Source organism: Chelmon rostratus, chromosome 2, assembly GCF_017976325.1.
Source record: "Chelmon rostratus isolate fCheRos1 chromosome 2, fCheRos1.pri, whole genome shotgun sequence".
NCBI classification, from domain to species: Eukaryota; Metazoa; Chordata; class Actinopteri; order Chaetodontiformes; family Chaetodontidae; genus Chelmon; species Chelmon rostratus.
Window position 1 is genome coordinate 2,791,534 of NC_055659.1, and position 17,196 is coordinate 2,808,729.

Genomic DNA, 17,196 nt, shown 5'->3' on the forward strand with positions numbered 1-17,196 from the left:
CAGAAAATGGCACACAGAAATTTACAGGAAACTTGCTGACTTGGTAACAACTTGCGTGCCATGCAGTGGGTGCTGTCGGTTTTAGCAAGTTGTTCAATGGCACAAATATGCATGTGATTTTGTAGATCAGCAATTCTTCACCAGCTGCTTTCAACTTTCCAGATTTTTTTTTTTCGTTTCATTTGTTTGAGAAGTATGAAATTGTGGCGATTTCATTGCCATGACATGATTTCCGTGAGAAATGCTGTTACTTTGAATCTCTCAGAAAATTGAGGAACTATGTGTTATAACAGGCTGAAAAAAAGCTCTACCAACCAACCAACTGGATCTAGAAAATGTATTGCAACAAAGCTAAAAACAGAGGTGTGCTTCTTTGCTCATGAAAAGCTGATGTGTCTGTGTATATACAGTACATGGTCTTCACAGACAACCTACAAAATGCTGCTATGACTGGGCCCTAACAGGAGCTGTGAGTTAATATATATTTAAACTTGGCAAATCTCAGGATACATAGTGTTTCAGTTCACCTCTGGAGGCGGTTTAAGCGATCAGACAATCCACAATCCTAAGATGCATCTTGATTTACATCTGGACTGCCAAGTCCAGAATGTAAGATGCATTCATGACAACAGAAGATCTAAAAAATGCACCAAAAAAAACAAAAAAAAAACCAAACAAAATTGTCCACTAGACCATCACACATAAGGTTGCTTCCCTCTTTGGTCTGCTGTTCATCACTCCAGCCAAGACTTCAGCTTTTACTCAATCGCCCTATTAAATGTCCTTCTCACCAGCAGGTCGTAAATAACTAATAAATGTCAATAAATCACAGTCAGAGTCTTTATAAACACAATCAGCCCTACATGAGTGTGTGTTTGGGCACTTTGATTTGCTCTACACACCCCGTACAATATAAAATCTCAATCTTATCTGTGTTTTCTTTCCAGATTGGCTGGCAGTCCCATCGATTGCAAACACACTCATAAACCATAAACACACACTCGGCTATTGTTCCTTGTTTCACTTGGAGCAGATGACATACGCTATCAGACTCCAAACCCACGGCATGGGCCAAAAAACATTAGTCTTTTGTTAAATACGATGGAGGTCCCTCCTACTGTACCCAGCCAAGATACCCAGAGAGGACTGTCAGGACAAATGATCTGTGTTATTAGTTGTGAGAGATGGCCTTTAAATGTGGGTTTAAACACAGTCAACACAATCTGATGGTGTGTGTGGAGGTCAGTGTGAGAACTTTCTGGTCCTCACACACTGCAGGATGCTCCGCTCATGGTTTCGTTCTTATCATACTTGTATTATTTCACTCTTGTTCTACCTCAGTAACACATGTGGCTGAACACTGTTGGTGAAACAGGAGGTTGGTCAGTAACTTGCTTCAGGGCACCTTCGACACACACACATTAGCTAATCAGTGCTGTACTTCGACATAATGTCTTTCTTGTCGCAAGACCTTTGCTCTTCTAGAGTTCCCATTTTGACTCCAGGTCATCTTATGTCAGACACAGATTTAACAATGATTTGTTGCAGATCACCATGGATAATTACAGGTTAAAGACACAGGATCGCCGGTACAAGACGCTATGGAAACACATGCCTGTTGGAAAAACATGTATGCTTCACTTGGGATTCCTCTTGCTATTAGCCCCACCAGTTGGTGGTTTGATACCCGGTGCTTCCTGTGCTGTGCTGACAAATCCTTAAGCAAGACATGTGACATCTGACGGCTCCAGATAGGCAGTGTAGTGTTTTTACTATAAATGTTCATTTGATCATAACTTTTTAAGAACTTTGGTTGGTTATTTCCAAAATGTTCATACATAAGAACAAAACTTTTCCAACACGCCGAATTAAACGAGTGGTGACTTGTGGAAACCAGTGATGCGTTGTTTTTCTTATACACTTAAAAAAACCTTTTTCACTCATAGATGGCAGATAGTTTGCGTACGAAATGAAGTTTTGCTGTCCTCATACTGGATTATCTCAACATTAACTTGTGCTAAATAAGGATTAATACATTTAAAATAGTTTACCAATAAAAACTAATGAAATATGAAAAGTTAAGTATGAGATATGACCTCACTGGCACCAGTTTCTTGTGGTTTCATGTTGTTGGCAGGAAATTCTATGTGATTCACATCCTGTTTGCTTTATATAGCTTGCAAGGTTGATGATGCAATGCAGTAAACCACGACAACTTGTAGACCGTGGGGCTTACTGTCATTGCTATCATTTTCATCGTCATACTTGTAGTTATCACCACTGCTTTGAGAGCTTATAAAAGATTTCTAAAAAGAACAAAAGAGGAAGGATAGGTCGATAAGATAAGTGGGGCGAGAAGTCTTGAGGTGGCATAAGACAGATATTCAGGACACACAACGTTTGAGACTAACCGGCTGCAGAGACAAAACAGAGAAAACTGAAACCACCAGCAGAGCCAGCTGAAGTTTGATCGTCTGACCAAGGATCTCAGCATCTGACACCAACATGATGAACAGCTTTCTTCTGCTCATCGTCTCACTGACGACAGGTAAAACGATTATTACCTGATAACAGAATAATGAATGCTACAATGAATGCTGGTCTGAACAAAGAGCTTTGTGTTTTGCCACAGCCATCAATAAGAGCAGAAATCCTACTGCAATATACAATACTGCAATACTGTGTAGCTCTATAACTATAGCAATTGCAACAAAATACAAAACTCAGGTTCTCAAACTCAAAGCATTAGTGTCTAAATGCACTGCACTACATTATTGCTTTTTTATATGTAACACAGAAGTTAAAAGGGTATTTAACCACTTTTCATAAAACTAGGCTGAATCACAGAAGAATTACAAACCTGTAGAATAATAAATGTTATACTTATAATTTTACAGGTGTTGCAACAGTGTGACGAGGACACCTCTGTTGACTAAGAAATGCAAAAAGACATTAGTAATTATATGAAATGTACTTTACAAAATTCAACAGAGACTCCAGATCTTTCTCAGAAATTACCAAAAAATAAAAATAACAAATAGGTATGAATGAAAATACATAATCAACAAGTGTAATCGGGTAAATCTGTGATCTGCTGTTTAATCCAGAGAGTGAGTTTTCTTTACATGCCAGCAGTGTTTGTTGTGATGATAGAAATCATATTACAACTATAGCTCTGAGACAGTTTCAGAATCTGACATGACGTTAACTTTGCTCTTTGTTCTTCAGGCTTTGAGGCCTCATCGGACGTGAAGGGATGCAAAAAAGGATGGGTTGAATTCACCTGCAATTTTCCAATGCCCGGAAAACATGAAAATATTGTTGTCGTTCCTCCAAAAGGAGCACCCATAAAAAGTCCTCAACCAGGTGTGTGGAAAACCACAGGCAGAGTTTCCCTGTTCCATGATGCAAAAACTAAAAACCTCAGGGTGGCCATCAAACAACTCAAAGAGGAGGACTTTGGGGAGTACGAGTGTAAATCTGACGACAAATCTGACTCATCAGATGATGGTGACCAAGACGTGGAGGTGGATGGTAAGAAATGTTGCATCTTTTCTTATTACTGTCTCTCATGTCCTTTGTTAAAACGTTGTTACAGGGTAACTACACCTTCCAAATCTGCTCCAACCCTCCCACGCAGCATTTATGAAATGCAACAACACTCAGAATTGAATGACTTAATTAATTGAATTCATTAAGACATAATTAGGGAAGGAACAAACCCGTCTACTGTATTTAGTTAATGGTGTATGTCAGAGCGAAAAGCAAGCCATGAGGTCGAGAGAGCGTTCCACTGGACTGGACTGTGTCAAGGAACAACCTAACAAAGGACAGAAGATCATTTTTGTAGTACTGAAAGAGTCCAAGAGCATGTGAGCCTCCATCATTCTTACATGGAAGAAGTTTAGAAGCACCTTACTTTAGAGTGGCCTAACAGAAGTCATTCCTCACTAAAAGACTAATGAAAGCCCTCTGAGACTTTGCCAAAAGGTATCTGAACAACTCTCAGACCCTGAGAAGCAAAATCCTCTGATCTGATGAAACAATAACTAACTATGTGGCTGCAATCCCCAACAGAGGTGGAGGAACCAGGCTCTGAGCACCACCTTATTAACACCATCCCTAAAGGCCAACACGGTGGCGATGGCACTATCATGCTGCGGGGATGGTTTTCTGCAGCAGGGACTTTGAGACTCGTCAGGATAGAGTAAGGATGGGTGCAGAAAAAAGTACAGCAACTCCGAGTGAATGTTCAGGATCTCAAGCTGGGCTGAAGGTTTTGACCTCATAAGACAACGACTCAAAGCAAACCGGCAAGAAATACAGGAGTGGCTTCAGCAAAACCCTGGGAAAGGCCTAAAGCGACCCAGCCAGAGTCCAGACCTGAAGCCAATAGAGCATCTCTGGAGAGATCTGACAATGGCTGTTCACTGACGCTCTCTACCAAACCAAAGTTAAGCTTGTTGGTTCTGCGAAGAAGAATGGCAGAAACAAAAGAGAGGTGTACCAAGCTTGTAGAATCACTTCCAAGAAGACTTGACGCTGTCATTTGCTGCCGAAGGTGCAATTTGAAACATCAGAAGTCACAACAAGCAGATATAATGGACAGATTTTCCGTGTTTCACGTTTCTTTGTTTCATTTGCAGAGAAAGATGGCTGCCAGGCTCCATTTATCCAAACTGCGTACAGAACAGCTAAAACCACCATCACATGTGATTATCCAGGAAACACACACCTGTCCAGCGTCAAGGTTTTCTGCAAAGACAGCGATTTAATCTGTGAGGATATTTTATCAATAAAATCTTCCTCACTGTCAAATGGGACATTCACTCTCAGAGAAACCAGCAGTGGCTTCAACGTGTCCATCAGTAATGTGTCCTCACAGGATGCTGCTGTCTACTGGTGTGGAGTGGAATCAAATGACGGACCTTACCGAGTGGCACTCAGAAAAATACAACTGGAGGTTAAAGGTCAGTCACACAGTTCTGGCACTTTGATTTACTCACACAAATATTTAAGATGTATCTGAAATATGTAGTTAAATGTTGTCAATGCTGTCTGTCTACAGATATTACTACCTTATCGAGGTCTCTAACTGCTGGACAGAATTTTACATACTGGTGTGAATATCCAAACGGTGCTTCCGTAAAGAAATTCATCTGTAAGGGAGAGGATCCATCTATATGTCAACGTCTGGCAAGCACTGCATCGCCCAAAAAGAACACAAAGTTTTCCATGAAGGATGACAGAAAGAAGAGAAATATCACCATAACAGTAAGAGAAGTAACAACAGACGACACTGGGACATACTGGTGTGGAGCAGAAAGCACTGCCCCGGGCCGCAGTAACCTCTTCTTCAACAGACTTCTGATGGCAGTCGGTTAGTGTCCTCACTATTTTACTGTCTGGATGTAGTCTGACCTGCATTTTAAAATGACATCATGTCCACTTTTGCGACATGCGTAACTTCTGCTCCCCCTTATAAAATGCTTGCTGGCATCAAAATAAAACCTACAATAACTTCTGATTACTGATCAACTTGGAATCCATCTTATTAAGTTACTGTAGGTTAACAAATAACAATCTTTTGAGAAATGAATCCCTTGTGTTGTTGACCTGTGTAGTTGTCTGATTCATGTCTTTTTAGTGTCTCCATCTACATCAACACCATCTATTACCTCATCAACAACACATCACCTGGTTGATACACCTGCCATTTCTTCAACCCAGTCAGCTAGTGTATCTGCTGAGATTGATGGTGGGAAAGCACTTATTTTCTGAAACCTACTGTGATTGTCCTGGATGAGGTTTGTGTGTTAATGATGGTCATTCTTCTGTTGTGTGGTTTCGACTCTTGTAGGTGGCTCTTCGTCAACAGTAATCATTGCTGCAGTCGTCTGTGTAGCCGTGCTGGCGGTTGTGCTTATTTTGCTTCTTGTCTACAAACGTAAGTGATGACCAATCTGCATAACATGAAACACACACATTCACACACATGCAAGCACACACATTCTTCTTACAGTAAGTGGGCTGGCAAGCAGTGACTACATAATTGAATGAATGAATATATAAAAAGAATAAAGTGATCCTGGCTATCCTTTTTCATGGCTGGAAATTAATATTTGTCCAGCTTCCAGCATTGTACTCATGTTTATATGTGTATAGAGATACACAAACCTCAAAAACATCAACAGGTGTAGCTGTTTCAGGTTTTTTTTTCTCTTCCCTTTCATACATTTTCTGATTTGTCTCTGCCAGGATTTGAGCAGTCACAACACATAAGAAATGCAGAGGCACAGAAAGAGGTAAGTGTACATGTTTGTTTGTGTGTGGGGTGGGTGGATGCATTAGTATTGGACAACAAATGGAAGAGTCTCAGCCTCTACAAGCATGCTTGCAGCTCTGTGAGGCTATACCTACCTACACAGTGGTGCAATGCATTGAATGCTAATGCTAGCAGGGAAACTGTAAAGAATGATGGTGCAAAATCACCTACTGTATGCCTGAATGACATCAGGGCTTTTTTAAAACAGATATATGAAGCCAATGTTACTTATTCTATGTTTGAAAAGAGGAAGAAAATGAATTTCATTGCTGTGAAATCCTTAGCAATGTGTAAATGACTTGCAAGTGATGTTCAATCAGAGATCCATCAGGAAAGCAAAAACAGAAGTCAATACAGTATTGTGCTCATTGCTACAGATACACAACGTTAAGCCTATAAAATCATATGAAATGAAAAGAGTCCACAGCCATGCTAGCAGCTCTGGGGCTATATTGCACAGCAGTGTTTTGAGCTAAATGCTAACATTTGCATTCCAACATTTGCTAAGCATTACATGCAAAGTACACTTGACGCTAAAGTTAATAGTTCTGCAGGTAAAGTACTGGATGAGTGAAAACTGTGTCCTGACGGTTAGATGAAAAGACAAGGGATCAGTTCATCCTGAGGCAGATATGCATGTCTCAACCAAATTCCATGGCAGTCCACCCAATTGATCTCAAGACATGTCACTAGTTACTCAAAATATAAACCTGCTGATGCTCACGGTGACCCATTCAACAGTTGTTAAGATATTTCAGTCTGGATCAAAGCGGTGGACTGAGCGATGACCTGATCAGCACTGCCATCCATAAAGCTACACTGCTAGCATGGCTAACAGAAACGTCTGTTCTACATAATGATTTCTGCCATTAGTACGGTTAGTGATTATTGTTAGGATTAATGATGCATATGAACTATTAATGCTGTGTTTTTCACTCTGCTCTGGAAGGATCCTACCTATGAAGAGATACAGGAGCGCCCCCAGCAGCCAGACTCAGGAACTGCACTGAAAACAATTTATGTCACTGCTAATTTTCCCACAAACCCCTGTTCTGCCTCGCATCACCACTCAAATGTCAACTGTCACGACAGCTCTGCCAAAGTTAGTGGTGACACATATTCGACTGTGAGGGACAATGACCAACTTCCCACCTACTCAACTGTCAGTCACCCATCCAGATGTTCCGAAGACCCTTTTTATTCTACTGTCAGCAACCCACAGCAGCACAGAGCAAAGTCCTGACAGTTTTCATTCATTGTTGATTGGGCTTGTTGTATCAAAACAGGCATAGACTTCAGAAATCACAGGATCCACTAAGCTGTTCACACAAAGTTACCAGTTCTGCATCCGGCAGTGCAGTTCACATCAAAAAGGACAACAGAACTAAATCAACACCTCTGAACAATACTGAGTAAAAATGTTAATGTGATACTTATAAAATAGTTATAATAATTTATAATATATGATTTATATACATGTGTGTATGTAAAAAAATTGACAGTTTGAACCAATCATTTGGCATTTAAACTTGCTGTCAGTTTGTTATTGTTATTGCTTTATTGCTGCATTTGTGGTATTGTTTTAAGGGACTCTGGGGCCTAGAGGAACATATTAATGTGTCGAGTCCTGGTCTAGATTAGGGCCAAGGCTGGATATCATTATATGAATAATACTGTCATGTGGGGTTAGAGCACTAGTTGATCTTGATTAAAGACTAAATGGCAAAGTACGGATCTACGGCTTCTAGCCCAAACACCACTGTTCAGCAAAAAATGCTAAAACTTTTCATTTAACTTCTTCTCACATGTAAGTGATTGGAAAAAATATGAGTTTATTTACACAAATCACAGCTTTATTTTATTAAAACCACTAAATCACTGCTATGATAGAATGCTACAAGGACATAAAGAATCAAATGTACACATTTTAAAGTAATAGCAGTCATTACCTCACCAATCTGCACTTCTACTGCTACTAGTAGTTTTTGTAGTATTAGTATTTGTCTGTCATATATCCCCACACCATCAGCCTCAAACTGATGTTGATGCACTCTGTATAGTGTATTTTCAGTACATGCCATGTGCAATATGTTATGCAATATTTATTTTTCATCATTGAAGGATAAATGTTTTTCAGCAGTTTCCTTATTCACCATTTTTTCACCAATATCATGAATTTGTATGTTTTTTTCTTTTCAATATATTTCATTATTGTATCTGATTTACAAAAAAAAAAGTTTTTATAGTAATATTAAGCTACGTTTACCTTTGCATTAAGTGGCTCTCTTCACCCAGAGATTAATATTACAAATTGTATGTGTTTATGTGGCACAAAACAACAGTTACAAAGTGCTTTTGCTGACAGAGACACAAAAAAGAAAAATACAAGAAGATGGAACATAAAAATAAAGGATATCAAAAGAAGACACGTGCAAACCAGAAAATATAAAATAATTTCAGGAAAACATAAAAGACATTAAAATTTGCCCTCGTCAGGCTCCTCTGATACATCAAGGCTGCTAAAGTCAAACATCGACAAACATAAAAGCCAAATGACTGTTAGTTATTAGCCTCAGCTGTCAACAGCTAACAGCCTGGCTCAGAGGACCTCAGACTCCAGCCAGTGCTGGCTTTTTTGTCTCTATCATTCTGTAACTTCCTGTTTTCAGGAAGAACATTCTCCTACACCCTCATCTTACTCATCTTCCCCCAACTGTCCCCACTTCCTACATTCATTCATTCACGCCACCATCATTCGGCCTCTTTGCCGCAGACTGCAGTGGCATCCATCCACGGCCACTCAACAGCCTTGCCAGACCTCCCCACACGTTGTTGCTGAAGGTGACAACGACGATAAACTAAGAACAGCCTCGTAACGACTAAATGACAGGCAAAAATTAATGAGCTGCTGTGGTTTTGGGTTTGAGTTATTTCCTGTTTTATGTTCTAACCCCCCCCCCCCGTGAGTCATGCTTTGTTTGTAACTGCCTGCCTTTCAAGCCCATGCATGAGTTTCACCTGTCCCTTGTTAGTCTTGCCTCTCATGTATTCAGTCAGTATGTTTTCACTCTTTCAGTTAGGTCAGGTTGTTGTGCATCTGTTCCCTTGTCCTGAGTTTGTTCCTTCTCTGTATTTCTGCCTGTGTTCCTCGTGCCATACCCGCTTGTTGTATGTTTAGTTATTTGGACTTATGTTCTTGGATTTTGCATAACATAAGGGGCAGAAACTAAGATTTACTCAAAGAAAATTTTACTTGGGTTTTACTCAAAGATCAAACCAGACCTTTTTGTCAAAGGTCGACATCAAGAATGTGATTATTTCATTAAACCATAAGCAATAAAAACACAGGCAACTCTTTAGAGAACTCTGTACAGACTCATTTCCCATTTGGAGGAATGAAACATACACAAAAGTGATGCTCAAATGCTGCTTGGATTGCTATCCACATGTAAAAAGGGGTTACAAACAAGTGTAATAATTCGTTCATGATGACCAGGGCTATTATAATGATGATGCTGGTTCATGTACAGGCTTCAGTTAAAAATAGTGAGCAGATGTGCAGGTGATGCTGTGCACATGATATATGCGACATACAGAAACACACAGTGACAGTGAAAGAAAAATAGAGGAAGAGGACACAAAAGGGTGTGGGTATTTGGTAACCTATTACATTAAACAGCAGGAGACACAGCTGTGCAGATGCTGAAGATCAACCAGCAAATGAAAAGAAGAGCTGACAAAACCAACTGAAGAACAGTATCAATACTTTCACGGAGGATTTCAGCATCCACAATGATCAAAATGAGGAGCTTTCTTCTTTTCCTCCTCTCACTGATGACAGGTAAAAAGATTACTACTGCCTGACTGCTGACATTAAAGATTTGATAGATACTATCAAGATAGTATAATAAATAAAGACATTAGCCACTTTCAATACATCCTGTGGTTTCAGCTAGTTATTTTGTATTGGTCAAAGTTTCAGAAACTAAAACCAACATTTAACACCAATTTAAATAAACATGTAAATAAAATAAAAAAACGGATAAATCATATAACCTGTAAATAAAAGGTTACTACACAGGTTGTTTGTGTGATTTCATGTGAATATGCATCTTTCAGACCTCATGTTTTCAATTTGATACAACACACAGCCTGTTAATGAAACCTTGTGACAAAAATACCTTAGCACATACAGAGATAGTGATGCTTTTGAATTGATTTATGTTGAATTGTTTTGGACAAATCATGCAAAATGGGTTGCTAATATTGAACAATGATAAAACAAGAATTCAGACTTACTTATTGTGCCCACAATTGAAAGTGGAGAAAACAAAAACAGAAGTGAAAGTCATATATGGCTGCTGTGTGTTCAAAAGGGCCGAACAGGTGCAACAACTCAAGGTGCCGTAACTGTGGCAGCAACATTCTCAACTGAAAGGAAATTCACTGTTATGTTTGTTAAATGTTACAGTAGAATTATGACAGGAAGTGCAGTTAATACAAGTGACTAAAAAAAAACACCAGGTTCCAGGATGTTGATCTAAATATGAAGCTTTCAGACCCGTGTTTGTTTAGTCTTAGATGTAACTCATGTATCAGAGATTTGCAGATGTGATGAACCACACATACCCACTGAAAAGTCTTGGACTGTGCAGCTCAAAATTGATGCTTTGCAATTACTATACCTAGTTAACTTGCTCGCTAAGTTGCATGGAATATTTTTGAGTTTAATCCAATCGGTGTTGGCCTTTAAACAACGCAACCACATCTTTAAATCTGTAAACAATGGATCACATGAGTACAAGTACATGACAGAAGTATCCTCGAACCAACAGCTCACCCAACTCAACAGTGTTTTATCGTCTTTCAGCTCAGTGTTTGTGGTTTCATGCAAAATTTTACTGCTATGGTTGACTCGCTGCTTTCATCAGGGCCATTTTGCTGCATCAAGAGGAAGCTTTTTTTCAGCAGACAAAGCTCTGATAGACCCACCATGGACTACTTTTTTTAGTACCAAACAGCAGATAGACAGTGTTAGCTTCTTGCTGGCTAACACAGTGGAGAATTTAGCAGCTAAAGAGCCAGACATTTCCCTCAGGAGCTGGTGGAGACAAGGTCGCCATGTCAACTTTAAGGATGACATAAAAATATTGATTAAAACCATTCATTTCACAAGTTTGACAGTTGATCTGTGCTGATCAGTCCAGATAGTCCACAAGGGTATTTCTCTACAGCATCATTGCAACACAATAACATAAAAGAAGTCCAAAATAGTTTTAATACAAATTACTTTGACACAGCAGTTGATACTAATTACGTCGACTACAGTAACTCTGGGATTGTTTCAGCGTCTGAAATAATGTCAGCTTTTGTCTTTGATCTACAGGTTATCAGGCCAAGTCTGAAGGGAAGGGATGTCAACAAGGATGGGTTGAATTCACCTGCAAATATCCAGAACCAAATGGAAAGGATACAAACATTGATGCAGATGATCCAACACAAACAAACACACACAGCAGTGAAAAGGATGACTGGGAAATCAAAGGCAGCTTTTCCCTGTTCTATGAAACCAAGGATAAAAAAGTCAGGGTGGCCATCAAACAACTTGAACATGAGGACTTTGGGGTCGACCGGTGTACATGTTCCCAACTTGAGTGCGTCACTGACACAGAGGAACCAGACCAGGGAGATGGTAAGAGACACTCAATTTGAATGTGTTTTTAATCGACTCAAAATTAAAGTTTGGTCAAACTTGTTAATTAAGAAATCAAATAAAACGAACTGATAAAAATTACAACATAAAATGGAATAACACGATGCATGAATCAAATTTTCAGGAACTCTGTTTTTGAGATGCACATCAACACGTAGATTGTTGACAACAGATTTAATCCTAAAAGACCTCAGATATCAGATATTTAAAGTTTGGTGCCATTATTACAAACTTCAGTCATTATGTCTTCAGCTATCAGAAACCAAACTGTGATTAAGAACAAATTACAATACAAGCCCACTAAGAAAAGTGAATAAAGAAATAAAAATAAAAAAACTTCATTGTAGGTGAGATGACATATATCTTCCATCCATAACACAGTATTAATGAAACATTTTAATCAGGTGAGTCAGTGTCACAAGCTTTTGAAACCACACTTTTATAGAATTTAACCTTTCTACAATTTCTCCTCCAAAAGCTTTATAATTTACTTTTTGTTTTATTTCTGCATATTTGGCCACTACCTTAAATTCTGGCTGGATTTTATGGTTTTGTATTTTCTGTGCACTTGTGAACCACACTGTGATTACTTGGTTTTGCATCTTTCACCTGTCGTTTTTTATTTGCAGGGAAACATGGCTGCCAGACTCCATTTGTCCAAACTGCGTACAGAACAGCTAAAACCACCATCACATGTGATTATCCAGGAAACACACACCAGTCCAGTGTCAAAGATTTCTGCAAAGATAGCGATTTAATCTGTGAGGATATTTTGTCAACAAAATCTTCTCCGGGGTCAAAAGCGAAATTCACTCTCACAGAAACCAGCAGTGGCTTCAATGTGTCCATCAGTGATGTGTCCTCACAGGATGCTGGTGTCTACTGGTGTGGAGTGGAATCAAATGAAGGACCTTACCGAGCGACACTCAGAAAAATACAACTGCAGGTTAAAGGTCAGTCACACAGTTCTGACACTTTGATTTACTCACACAAATATTTAAGATGTATATGAAATATGTAGTTAAATGTTGTCAATGCTGTCTGTCTACAGATATTACTACCTTCTCAAGGTCTCCCACTGCTGGAAAGGATTTTACATACTGGTGTCAATATCCAAATAAAGCTCTAACAAAGAAATTCATCTGTAAAGGAGAAGATCCATCTATATGTCAACGTCAAGCAAGCACTGAACCGCTCAAAGAGAACACAAAGTTTTCCATGAGGGATGACAAAGAGAAGAGAAATATCACCATAACAGTGAGAGAAGTAACAACAGATGACACTGGGACATACTGGTGTGGAGCAGAAAGCAATTACCCAGGACGCAGTAACCTCTTCTTCCACAAATTCTCAATGACTGTCTGTGAGTCATGTGATTTCATTGTGTGGATGCTATCTGCCCCTTGTTCAGATTGAGTGAGGGTAACTGCTGAAAAGAAATCTACAGTAATTCTTGATTACTGCTGGACTTTTATCTTCTAAAATTACTTTATTTATTTAAATTCAGTTTCCAAGCTTTTAAAAGTATAAGTTCATGCTCAACCCTAACAACTTTCATACTGGGAGTGAAATTTAAATTTTCTTACTGCTACAGTGTATGACCATGTTAATGCATATTTAGCAAGCAAAGAGGACAGCTCATTTTAACTGTTAATATCAGCTGTTAAACTAAACCTGCACAAAGTGATCATATCATCTACTTTCACGTCATTTCAGAGCATATGCTCCTTTTGTGACTACACTCATTCTCTCTATGCCTGAAGCCACAGATCTCTTCATTTACGCTGCTTCGCTCTTTGGGAAAGTGGAGAAAATTGTAAACTTGGTTTTCTTTATTGTTTGACATGCAGCAATTAGGTGTGGTGCAGCTAGTTTTTTCAGTTTGGCACAGGCAGTTTTACTTACTTAGCACTTATTATTTATTTTGACCCAAAAGGGGGCGTGGCCATTTTGTTGACATGAAGGTGACGTATACCTGCTCTCATATGTTGTTCACTGTAATTGTGACCCATACTGAATTGGAAAAGATCCCTTCATTAAAGATAAAAAAATGCATGGTGGGGTTCAGCTGAAGCTAACATGAGGCAATGTTCCCCTAACAAAGAACCACTTAGAAATTGAAACTTTAGGCCAATTAAAAAAAAAAACATTTGGTGGACATACAGTATTAACAACCATCGTTGGCAAGTAAAACAGAGCGAGGGAGTACAAGAAAAAGAAAAGGCAGCTGACATCAAACTTTGATCAAAGAGTTTTCCTCTCTACTCTTCTCAAATTACTGGATTGCGATGTTATCATTTGCCAGGTTTTACCAGTTTCTTTTTTAACTTTCTATCTTTTGACAAGGTGTTAATTTATTAATGTTTTCATGTACAACTCAAATGCACTTTGTTTTTCGCCTCCAGCATCAACACCAGTACCCACATCTTCTGTTTCTTCAACCCAGTCAACTGCTTCAGCATCTGCTGAGAGTCACGGTGAGACAGCATGTTTGCAGAATAACAAGAGGAGGAAGAGGAAGATGTTCACGTTTTTGTAATTCAACTTCTGCGAAACTCTTCAACACAGACACCTCTGGATGATAATGACCTGTTGAATGTGTTTGAAACAAATCTGGATGTTTTCTTTGTTGTGTGGTTTGTCTTGCAGGTGGCTCTCAGGTCATCACAACAGTGATTATCTGTGTAGCTGCGTTGCTGCTGCTGTTCGTGCTAATTTTGATCCTTACCTACAAACGTAAGCGTTATTACCAGTTCGCAGAACATGAAACACACAAAACCACATTTCCATCTAATGTTGTCATGATACCAGATTTGTGAACTTCAATACAGCACTAGTACAAAAAACAATACTCAATACCTCTTTCCATACCACGGCAAAAAGAAAAAAAAGTCCTCGCTATCAGTCAGAGTCAAAATAAACTATTTTTTTCTCTTCTCTTATTAACCTGTACACAGTGCTGCAGCAGAAAAAGTCCTTCTTTCTTGCTCTGTTACATTTCTTTCTGCCAGGATTTTCACATTCAAAAAGAAGAGATGGAGCGACGGCACAGCAAGTCAGAGAGGTTAGTGATGTTAGCCCGATTCTTTAGTTGGAAGCCCAAGAACAAGCTGAAGACATCTTCAGTTCACAGATGTAGAATTTATTTAGGTCACAGGTAAAATAAGGCAGCGCTGGACTCAGAGTAACAGAGCTCTCACAGGATCTCTGTCAGAAGGAGCCCCGATTTCCGGGTGTGGTTCACAGTTATCTTCTTGGGCTGGTACTGCCCCGTACAGAGGCTGGACCCGCACGGACCGAGTCTCATTGGCCAGTTATCTCTGACATGAACAGGCCAGCCACTGTTCATGTGAACTTACTGAAAAGTGATATAAAAGATGAGTGGATGTTGTCATTGAGGCGTGTATCTATTGCAACAAACCTAACATGACAGATTAGAGTGGCCTGCTTATCAAAGTAAAATGGTGACATTGTTGATTAAATGAGAACATCCAGTAAATATCACAAGTTCAGTGAAAAAGTGCAAATCTAAAGTGAACAAAGGTCAATTATAACAGTGAATAAATGTATGTCTCTGTATGAGGTACCGCTTAGGCAGTATTCATAAAATACCACAGTCAGTAAAATTTCTAAAAGTTGCTTAGGTATGAGGATGTATTGGCTAATTTTACTTTAGTTTTTTTAGAAACACTTTTTGAATGAGTTATTTCGAGTTTTGTTCATAGTACTTGTGTTGTTGTTTCCAACTATTAACCTGTTTGTAATTCAACCTACAATGCTGAGCACAATTTGTGTGGAAAGTGCTTAATGCATAAACTGTATTTTTCATTCCCTGGAAGGATCATGTCTACGAGGAGATGCAGGAGTGCGTCCAGATGCCGGACTCAGGAAATGCAGTAAACACGATTTATGCCACCGCCAACTTTCCCACAAATCCCTCTGCCTCACTGTGTTACTCTACCATCAACTTTCAAGACACCAACAACAAAGCTGGTGGTGAGGCACTAAACCTCAAACCCAGATCTGCCTGCGAATACTCTACAGTGAAGCACAGCCCAAGTCAGACCTGCTCTACTGTCAATGAACCATCCAGATCTCTACAGGATCCTCTCTACTCGACAGTCAACAAGACAGAGCAGCGATGAGCCAAGATCAGCCCTGTCAGGAATTTATGACGTTTGTTAAATGTATGGCCAAGATTTCAGGTCAGTCATTTTTGATGTGGTTGTCACAAAAGTTTGGTGACAGGACTTTTGAATTAATCTGGAATGACTAGATGGGACCTTTAATTTGCTTCTGAGGTTAAATCAATATTAGAGCCTCACCAATACATCAGCATCAGCTGATTTCACTTTTCACAGAAACTGTAGCTGGTTTTGTTGTTTATATCGAATGTTAAGTAACAAGAAATGGCAGTACAGGAATGCTAAAGATATGCTGGATGTTTTAACAGTCGACACTGCAGTTTGCCCACCAGCGACTAGCTCTAGGGGTGGCAATGTCAGTCTATCGGTTGGTCAGTCCGTCACTTTGGTCCAGACTAAAATATTTCAGACTATTCGATGGATTGTCATTACATTTTGAATCGACATTCATGGTTTCCAGACTTTACAGGCAATCCGATTGACTTTGGTTATTCCCTGAGTTTTCCACCTGAGGCTCGCATTTGTGGTTTTGAAGTTAAATATCTCTACAAGTCTTGGATGGATTGCCAGGAAATTAAATTCAGACATTTACGTTCACCTCAGTTTTATGCCCAAATATCTGCAAAACAAATTCCCATCAGTCCAGTAAAGCAAAAGTAAAAGCTTTAATGAAATGAGATGTGTTGTTCCTGATACCAAGATGAAAAGCTTTAAAATGTTGTAAATTGTTTGCTACACCGGCATAATCATCTCCTCGCTTAATCTCAATAAATTCACTGTAGGGAGGGTTTGATTTTTTGTTTTTAATTTTACTTGAATGCCACCTGGTGGTAGTTTTAAGACTGACCCTGTGGGAGACACCAATGCATGCCATCGCATTTTCACCACTTTTGTCTTCAGAATTGCCATCAGAATAAACTGAAAGATGCAACAACCATATACAAATGTACACAGTTTCTTGTTGTTTAGTGACTTCTGCAAGGATGTATGCTGCAACAACAGTGAAAGAAAAA

At 39.2% G+C, this 17,196-nt stretch overlaps 1 protein-coding gene across 6 annotated transcripts; it reads left to right on the forward strand.

Moving 5' to 3' along the window:
• The first annotated feature begins 2,237 nt into the window (after positions 1 to 2,237).
• LOC121624125 lies at positions 2,238 to 17,122 on the forward strand. Of its 6 annotated transcripts, XM_041961751.1 has the most exons (9): positions 2,238 to 2,548; positions 3,229 to 3,534; positions 4,647 to 4,970; positions 5,069 to 5,380; positions 5,648 to 5,758; positions 5,861 to 5,947; positions 6,259 to 6,305; positions 7,275 to 10,166; positions 11,712 to 11,843. In XM_041961751.1, the coding sequence occupies exons 1-8, from the start codon at positions 2,506 to 2,508 to the stop codon at positions 7,566 to 7,568; spliced, it is 1,524 nt and encodes a 507-aa protein (XP_041817685.1). In that variant the 5' UTR covers positions 2,238 to 2,505; the 3' UTR covers positions 7,569 to 10,166; positions 11,712 to 11,843. The 6 variants fall into 6 exon arrangements, with proteins under 6 accessions (XP_041817685.1, XP_041817717.1, XP_041817678.1 ...); XM_041961783.1 differs by lacking the exon at positions 5,648 to 5,758; XM_041961744.1 differs by lacking the exons at positions 2,238 to 2,548; positions 3,229 to 3,534; positions 4,647 to 4,970; ... (2 more) ...; positions 5,861 to 5,947; positions 6,259 to 6,305 and adding exons at positions 12,668 to 12,991; positions 13,090 to 13,401; positions 14,444 to 14,515; ... (1 more) ...; positions 14,996 to 15,102; positions 15,878 to 17,122 and having other exon boundaries at positions 7,575 to 10,166; positions 11,712 to 12,017.
• Positions 17,123 to 17,196: the final 74 nt, after the last annotated feature.

Bases quoted from the DNA above. Each gene is read 5' to 3' on its own strand.
- LOC121624125 (XM_041961744.1), top strand. From the start codon at position 10,118: ATGATCAAAATGAGGAGCTTTCTTCTTTTCCTCCTCTCACTGATGACA. The intron at 12,018-12,667 runs GTAAGAGACACT...TTTTATTTGCAG, and splicing joins GGAACCAGACCAGGGAGATG to GGAAACATGGCTGCCAGACT. The intron at 14,516-14,687 runs GTGAGACAGCAT...TTTGTCTTGCAG, and splicing joins AGCATCTGCTGAGAGTCACG to GTGGCTCTCAGGTCATCACA.